At 36.2% G+C, this 9,220-nt stretch overlaps 1 protein-coding gene across 1 annotated transcript in view; it reads left to right on the forward strand.

Annotated features, from left to right (window-relative positions):
* Positions 1–4,979, forward strand: part of LOC128657824 (chitin synthase chs-2-like) — a 118,095-nt gene extending 113,116 nt beyond the window's left edge. Inside the window, exon 21 of the mRNA XM_053712244.1 lies at positions 4,890–4,979. Within this exon, the coding sequence (XP_053568219.1) occupies positions 4,890–4,979 (90 nt within the window). The remainder of the gene's footprint in view (positions 1–4,889) is intronic.
* Positions 4,980–9,220: the final 4,241 nt, after the last annotated feature.

Genomic DNA, 9,220 nt, shown 5'->3' on the forward strand with positions numbered 1-9,220 from the left:
TATTTTACAGGTAAGTTTGTAATTATTTTAACTATTTTAGCTATTAAATAGTTCTTAACTATTTAATAGCTATTGTACCTGGTTAAAATAAATACAAAGTTACCTGTAAAATAAATATAAATCCTAAAATAGCTATAATATAATTATAATTTATATTGTAGCTATATTAGGATTTATTTTACAGGTAAGTATTTATCTTTAAATAGGAATAATTTATTTAATAAGAGTTAATTAATTTCGTTAGATGTAAATTATATTTAACTTAGGGGGGTGTTAGTGTTAGGGTTAGACTTAGCTTTAGGGGTTAATCCATTTATTTGAATAGTGGTGAGCTCCGGTTGGCAGATTAGGGGTTAATAATTGAAGTTAGGTGTCGGCGATGTTAGGGAGGGCAGATTAGGGGTTAATACTATTTATTATAGGGTTAGTGAGGCGGATTAGGGGTTAATAACTTTATTATAGTAGCGGTGCGGTCCGCTCGGCAGATTAGGGGTTAATAAGTGTAGGCAGGTGGAGGCGACGTTGAGGGGGGCAGATTAGGGGTTAATAAATATAATATAGGGGTCGGCGGTGTTAGGGGCAGCAGATTAGGGGTACATAAGGATAACGTAGGTGGCGGCGCTTTGCGGTCGGCAGATTAGGGGTTAATAAGTGTAGGCAGATGGAGGCGACGTTGAGGGGGGCAGATTAGGGGTTAATAAATATAATACAGGGGTCGGCGGTGTTAGGGGCAGCAGATTAGGGGTACATAAGGATAATGTAAGTAGCGGCGGTTTACGGAGCGGCAGATTAGGGGTTAAAAATAAAATGCAGGTGTCAGCGATAGCGGGGGCGGCAGATTAGGGGTTAATAAGTGTAAGGTTAGGGGTATTTAGACTCGGGGTACATGTTAGAGTGTTAGGTGCAGACGTAGGAAGTGTTTCCCCATGGCAAACAATGGGGCTGCGTTAAGAGCTGAACGCAGCTTTTTTGCAGGTGTTAGGGTTTTTTTCAGCTCAAACAGCCCCATTGTTTCCTATGGGAGAATCGTGCACGAGCACGTTTTTGAGGCTGGCCGCTTGCGTAAGCAACTCTGGTATTGAGAGTTGAAGCTGCGTTAAAAATGCTCTACGCTCCTTTTTTGGAGCCTAACGCAGCCTTTATGTGGACTCTCTTATGTTGTTAGGGAAAGTCCTGAATTTGGCCAGTACCTACATTTTTTAAAGGGATACGCTATTCTGGCCGGATTGTCCCAAATTTGCCTACATGGGTTCACTGTCCCTTGTCCCAGTGTGTAAATGGAACTTTCCACAAAATCAGCAGAAGTTACTTCTACAATCCAGCAGGGCTCTGTGTTGTGTGTACCAATTTACCTTCCCAGTGACAGCAGGAAGTAGGAGTTCACTTGCTCTGTGCCATCTCCAGGACAGCTGGCATGAAGCTGGTGGAAAAGAGTAGAATGAGTCTGGTCCACTATTTACTGGGAGCCTCCACTTGCTTTTTACTGACCAGTTGGCGGAACAGAGCTAGCTGCTGAGTGTGGCAGGATAGCGCTGGTGAGCTTAAAAGTTGTGATCAATGTCTGTCTGCTGCTATACAGGGGCATGTGATATGTGTTTGGAGCTGGAGCATTTACAGCTACAGCATATTCTGAGATACAGAGGCAGCTGATACGTGTTTGAGGCTGGAACACTTACAGCTACAGTATGGGCTTTATACATAGGTAGATGACAATCAGTGATATCTTGAACCAATGATTCGAATGAAACAGTATAGATTATGGACCAGTGACAAAACTCAGCTAGGTGTGGACACCCTGAAGGTAAAATTAGTGACTAAGGTAAACTTGAGTTGAGTTTTTTTTATTCTTCTGATGAATAAAGACCTCCTTCAGAATATTCACAGCTCTGAAAAAAATAGCAGCTCTTGTTCTTTATTTTAAAATATGGAGAACAAGAGTTTTATCTTAGCAATAGTTGTTACTATTGACTGTAAATGAATGAATGTAGGTAAACTATTTTCATATGCCTGTATTCATTAAAAATGTGTCACAAATTTCGGTATTAGGTGTCCTGAATTGGGGTCTGAGAAATTTGGTCACCTTATCTGAAAACATGCCAAGATCCACTTATCAAAGATCAACAGCATCATTTCAAAATCTTTAATCTTAAAGTAACATAATTTAGTTATTGTGATTACTGGTCAAGCAGAGAAATCTTAAAATTCCAACCTCCTCTGGGAACCGAGTGGAATAGGCTGTCTTCTTTATCACATACAACCATAGCCTAAAGTCTTTATTAGTCAATGCATTTTAATCTCCTTAAGCAGTTAAACATTTTGTGCACAAAGAAATACAAATATATCTCTTGAACTCAAACCCTACAAAACCCCAAATGCATAAAGCAAAAGTTTTTTCTTCTCAGCACAACAAAAGAGCATCCAATTAAAAAAAAATAAAAAAAATAATACATTTTTAAAATTTACTGATTTATGTGCAACAAAGAAAAAAATAATGTCCCTTGAATGCATTCTGAATGATGATGATGAAAATAAAGGGAACCATCTTTATAAACCAAGACTGAAGATGTTCTATAAACATAAATATATATAAAAAAAAAAGTGGTCCATAATTCAGTTTATCAGTTCCTAACTATATGCAAGAAGAAAAAGGGAATTCTCTTCAATTTTTTCATGAAACAATGAAAACTATTTTTATATTGTAGCTGGAGGTTTCACTATTTGAAATCAGTAGAATAACAAAGATGTTGATAAGAAAATAGCCTAAATATACCACATTTTCTTTTATTTATTGACAAGCTATGCAACCCAGCAACTGAAGTTGCTACCATATTGCTTCAGAACATGTTTATTTTTAGATGGCGTGAGGCCATCCAGGAAGAAATGCCAGATAAGCAGTCGCTGATGTGGGAAAGGACAGAAGGAGAGAGTGCAGGGGTGGATAGGTAGATCTGAGTATCATCAGCATAGAGGTGATAGTTGAAGCCATAGCTACTTATAGGTTTACCCAGTGAGGAAGTATAAATAGAGAAGAGTAGAGGGCCTAGAACAGAGCCTTGAGGTACTGCAACAGACAGAGGCAATGGAGAGGAGGAGTCGCCAGCAAATGAGACAGGACCTATTAGAGAGATAAGAGTGAATCCAGGAGAGGGCAATGGCACAGAGCCCAAGGGAGCTGAGAGTCCATAGGAGGAGGGGATGGTCAACTGTGTCAAAGGCATTAGACAGGTCAAGTAAGATAAGTATCGAATAGTGGTTTTAAATAGAAGCATATACTTGCATTATCAAAAATACTTCTAGTAAGTTTTCAGCAGCATACACACATATGCTGTAAGGGCCCATGCACTAGTATCCATAGATGTCCAGAAAGCTTGCAGTGGTGTGTATTGCATCAGTGAACAATACATTTGCGTGATACAAGCCACTGCCGACTCTCTAAAAAGGTGTGATATTTAAATACGGGTGCACAGACCCTCAGAACATATGTGCGTAATAGATTTAACTAGAAGAATTTTTGTTAATGGAAATATACTGCTAAAATGCTTCTAATTTCAATTGTAATGCACTCATGCACATTTCAACTGTGATCTTTCTTTCCCTTAAATAACACTGAGGCTCAAAATCATTACATCCCAAACAAAAAAACTAATTGTTATCTTACAATTGTGTAATACAAAAATTACAACAAAGGGACAGATTACGAGTGGTAGGCTTACAGTTGCGAGCGAGTGATATCAGGGTTTTTTGCAGTTGTTTTTACGACGTGTGCATAACAAGTTGAAAGTAAATGTGATCGCATGAGAGCAATTACATTTAACGAGTGTCGAAATAGCGTGACCTCAGAGATCTGGTTAACTGTTATGCTTCAATAAAAAGTGTCACAAAACACATCAAAAATACATTTAAAAATATAGTAACATTTATAATAACACTAACTAATAAAAATTATTTTTAAAAATTACAATAAAAAATTATAAGGGCTCAAAGATAAAAAAAAAAAAGGACTGCAAAAAGCTTTAACATAGATATACATACATATACATGTCTAAATATATATTTGTATGTGTATAAATATATATATATATATATATGTTTATGTGCATATGTATTATATGCGTATATATGTATTTACAGACAAATAACATTATATTAATTATACATGTGTTATGGTTATTGTAGCGCACTCGGCCTGTGATTGTATGGCCTAAGAGAAGGGTGGTGTGGATGAATTAATGCCCAATCACATATAATGCTGACAATGGGGAAGTGTCCATTCTTATGGCCACGTGGTGCTTAATATAAAGTTGCTATGGGCATATTTTTCTGTGCTGCTGAGTAATATTAGGTCCACACCTCATTGCATTGTGAGTGGCCAAGGACAGATGGATCAATGAAATTAATAAGAAAAGGTGGAAAGGGGACTCGCTACCTGGTAGTGATGTGAGCGTTCTCTATGCGAGTTAAAAGTAATATAAGGAGATGAATGTATGGACAGATTCTTCTGGTAGTGGGAAATGTGCAATCTATTTTTATAATCCATTTGATAAAGGTACCTGGTAGGTACCCAAACGTTATGGGTACATGTTTTTATTAAGAACAATACATTTTATGTTTTTAAAAAACTATTTGTTTCCAGAGAGTGTGATCTTAATAGGGACTTTACATTACCATTTGGATCCTTGACATCCTGGTATTTAATAAATTGATATACAGCGAGTGTGGAATTCTTCTGGCTTATCATTATAGATATATATAGATTATAGATATATATAGATTATATATATATAATACAGGATTGTCACTTTCTCCCTTGAGGTACATTTGTATTTTTAAATATATGCTTTTGATCCACAAAGTATGTGTATTTAACATTAACTATTAATATTTTACAGACTACAACATATGAAAGTGATTCTGGCTACAACATGACAAAAAGAAATGAACATGTATATGAAAACCATGAAGCAATAAAGAAGGAATAGCTTGTCTACAGCTATTTCATATATTATAGATTATATAATACATGATTCTTAAAGGGCATTTATCATGCTAACCACATTTCTGTTAAAATTTGCTTGAATATTTTTAACTCAAATTTAAAGTTGACAATCAATAATAAGTGTACTAAGGATTTTAGTTTATTTTTTTTTAATATTGTTATCTCTGTGATGTTTTGCTTAATTCTTGGTATATACTGTAGTTTGTTAAAGATACTTTTACTAAATCAATATCTTAAATCATAACAAAGTAAATCTTCTATCATTGCAATATTTATTATGCATTACCTTTATTTCACTTTTTGTAGAAATTACTGGAAAATAACATTTGCAGGTGTAAATTATGTTTACTGACTTTTTTTAGGGGACTGTTACACCCTTTTAACATTTGCCAGATGTCAACTGGTTCAAGAATCTTGGGTTGAGTCAAGGAAACTCACGGGCAGAGTTAATTGTGTTACATGGGCAAACTCCAATTGCATGTCTAAATGGTCCCTGATTCCACTTTGGAAACTGGGACATTTAGAACACAGAGAGTTTAATCACAATCCTTTAAAGGGACACTGAACCCAAATTTTTTATTTTGTGATTTATATAGAGCAAGCAATTTTAAGCAACTTTCTAATTTACTCCTATTATCAATTTGTATTCATTCTCTTGCTTTCTTTTATTTGAAAAAGAAGACATCTAAGCTAAGGAGCCAGCCAATACCATGGACAGCACTTGTTTATTGGTGCTGTCCAATCAGCAAGGACAACCCAGGTTGTTCACCAAAAATGGGCCGGCATCTAAACTTAAATTCTTGCTTTTCAAATTAAGATACCAAGAAACTAAAGAAAATTTGACAATAGGAGTAAATTAGAAAGATGCTTAAAATTGCATGCTCTATCTGAATTATGAAAGAAAAAATTTGGGTACAGTGTCCATTTAGAAAAGTTTATCTTATGGTTTTCTACAGAAAAAGTTTATGTTGAGTTTTGTAGATAAACCTTTTTATAAACATTTCCACAGAGATCCCAAACTGTGACAATCCCACACTATATAGTACATTTTGGGAGATCAAACTATTAATCCTTACCAGTGTTTACCTGGCAGTGCATTCTACTCATTTAGTGATTTGCAATCTCATATTGTAGTGTAATAAACTTTTGCTTGTAGGCCTCTGTTAAGCAATATCCAGGGCCAAAAATGTTCTTGTTTTATACACTAATCAAATACAAAGCCTCCATAATATGGCTACCTATGCATACAGAATAGACTAATGACAAGAGGTCACTGCACTTGTGAACATCATTATCTGGTAGTAACAACAAACGTGTCCAAAAAAAATAATATATATATATTTTTTTTAACCACCAAGTAGGAAAAAATGAATTTCTGCAATGACTTCTAAGTGGATGATATTGTAGTTTGGTTCAAGATTTTATATTGCTTTTATAAGGGGCGATGCTAGAGGAAGCTGTGTTTTCTGTGCTTCACACACTCTTTTATTTTTTATTTTAAATAAACATATTACTTAAGGGTTTACAGGCAGCAAACTACTTGGCAAAAACATAAACTACTACTTACGATAACCTTCAACTAAATAAAGACACAAACATGGAGGTAACTTTAAGGGCATGAAAAACAGCTAAACTATTCAGAGAATTAAATTCAAGAAAGGAAGGTGGCATCTATAGGATATAGCAGGTCAGGGCCCCACAAAACTCCCTGCAAAGAACTAATGCCAGAGATGCACCAATCCAACAGAAACACTAGACATCCTTGGAAGCCTCAGCTCAGCAGACCTGCGGGGAGGGAACTTAAAGCTCAGACCTGAAGTATCATGCCCACCTTAACTCGGTTATTTGATTCCTATGGGCCCTGACACTAGATGTATAATAACAAACACTCCCAAACCCGTTAGGTCCAAGTTATGCTAGCCTTCCAAAATGCATAAGCCTGGGAGGGAGATAAAATTAAAACCATGGTCTTACAAATAAGCCAGGGCATCTGCCCATGCCCCAGCCATGGACCCTAAGGCAGCTCAAACTCTGCCTTCCACACTAACTGCCATACATAAATAAACCTGTAAAAGAAAATAGTGGGAAGGTAAGGATGGAGAACGCAGCAGCACCAGGTCAGAAAAAAAGTAGAAGATACAGCAACCCAGGCTTATAAAGGTAAGCAAAACCAACTACAAAACAACATTGTTGCCAACCACACACATTCACTGCCTTACAGGGACAAGTTAACCTTTAAGTAGCTTCAGTCCTAAGGGTCCCTACACTAAAATTTAAAGGGGCATGAAACACAATTTTTTTTATTTTATGATTCATATAGAGCATACATTTTTAAAAAACTTTCCAATTTACTATTATTATTATTATTAATTTTGCTTCATTGTCTTGGTATCCTTTATTAAAGGAGTAGCAATGCACTACTAGCAGCTAGCTTAACACAAATAAAAAGAGAGAAGCGCTCAATAGCAACGAACAATAGCATAATAGCTTGTTCTATGGCTAGTTACCACCCAAGAAGCTCAGCATGTGCCTTTCACAGAGAAGAACTTTCCTGTAGCATATCAGTCTGATCCTGACTTAACAGTGCAGTCCAGCCCCGAAATACCAGGCAATCCCTCTCTGAACAAGGGAAACAGCAAAAACACAGACGTACGTTTCGGCCTATTGTGGACCTCGTCAGTGAAGTGCAGTCATATCCCTCTAGGCACACTGAGCAACGGGTCCACGTCTGGATTCCCGCATCACACTTAGGGAGACTTCCCTAAGAGTCATAATTTGCATAAATAAAAAGAGAGAAACGCTCAACATGAAAACCAACAATAGCATAATAGCTTGTTCTATCGATAGTTACCACCCAAGAAGCAGCCTCTTTTTGCTAGCTTAACACATCAGCAAGCCACTCACAATAGACATATATGTGCCTCCAATCAGCAGCTAGCTTCACGCTTCTGAGCCTACCTAGGTATACTTTTCAACAAAGATACCAAGAGAACTAAGTAAATTAGATAATAAAACTAATTTGGAAAGCTGTTTAAAATGGTATACTCTATCTGAATCTGAAATATGTGGGTTTCATGTCCCATTATTGCTGTCAGACTGAACACTTTAAATTTCTTTAAAAAAACAGAAGCCAAAAAATAGACAAAATAGTCAGGGAACTTTCTTGTACTCTATATTTAGGGGTCTATTTATGAAGCAGCGGATGCTGCTTCCGACCCTCCTCGCTTCAGTTCCGACTGAAGTGGACGTTAAGAAGCAGTGGTCCTAAGACTGCTGTTCCTTAAGTCGTCCGCCATCTCTGAGGTTGCAGACAATCAGCATTTGAATATGATTGGGTTGATTGACACCCCCTGCTAGCTCTGCAGGGGGCGGTATTGCACCAGCAGTTCACAAGAACTGCTGGTGCAATGATAAATGCCGACATTGTATGCTGTAGGCATTTATCGATCTGCGGCGAACATGATTCGCTGTAGCGGATCATGTTTGTCCGCACCAACATAAATGGACCCCTTCGAGAACAAAATATTTGGTTGCTGCTAAGAATTGCCCTTTATAAAATCATGTTTATGTAGGTCTTTTATAATATTTATAAAAAAAAGTAAATCAATTTGTTGACATTTTATATTACAGATTAAAGTTTATAATGATGTTAATATTTTTTTTTTTATTTATCAATGTCAATTGTTCCAATAAATGCAACAAAAAAGGCACTGTGTACGTTGTCTTCCACCTTCATATTGTTCATCATTAACAGTAGGGTTGCACCGATACCATTTTTTTTAAGACCGAGTACAAGTACCGATACTTGTTTTTAAATACTCGCCGATACCAATTACCGATACTTTTTTTTAATGTCATGTGACAGTTTACCAAGCACAATACAGACTAATTATTTAAGATTCCTTCTTTATAATTATGAAGGACTGTAGCTCAAAAGACATTATGAAATAATAAAACAGGTTTTATTTGTCACAAAGTTCACAGAACATGTTTAGAAATAAAAATATTAAAATAAAATATATTAACAACAATAAATAACAAATATAAAATTGCAACCAACCAAAAGTGCCATACAGAAAAAATAGAACAGAATACTGTTTAATCATGGTGAACAATACTATGGGCTAGATTACATTTGACTGGTAAGCTTTACCAATGCTCTCATTACACGTCCTACTCCATTAAAGGCTATGGAGTTGGAAAAGTGAACAGAGCATTGGCAAA

Source organism: Bombina bombina, chromosome 4 (assembly GCF_027579735.1).
Source record: "Bombina bombina isolate aBomBom1 chromosome 4, aBomBom1.pri, whole genome shotgun sequence".
NCBI lineage: Eukaryota > Metazoa > Chordata > Amphibia > Anura > Bombinatoridae > Bombina > Bombina bombina.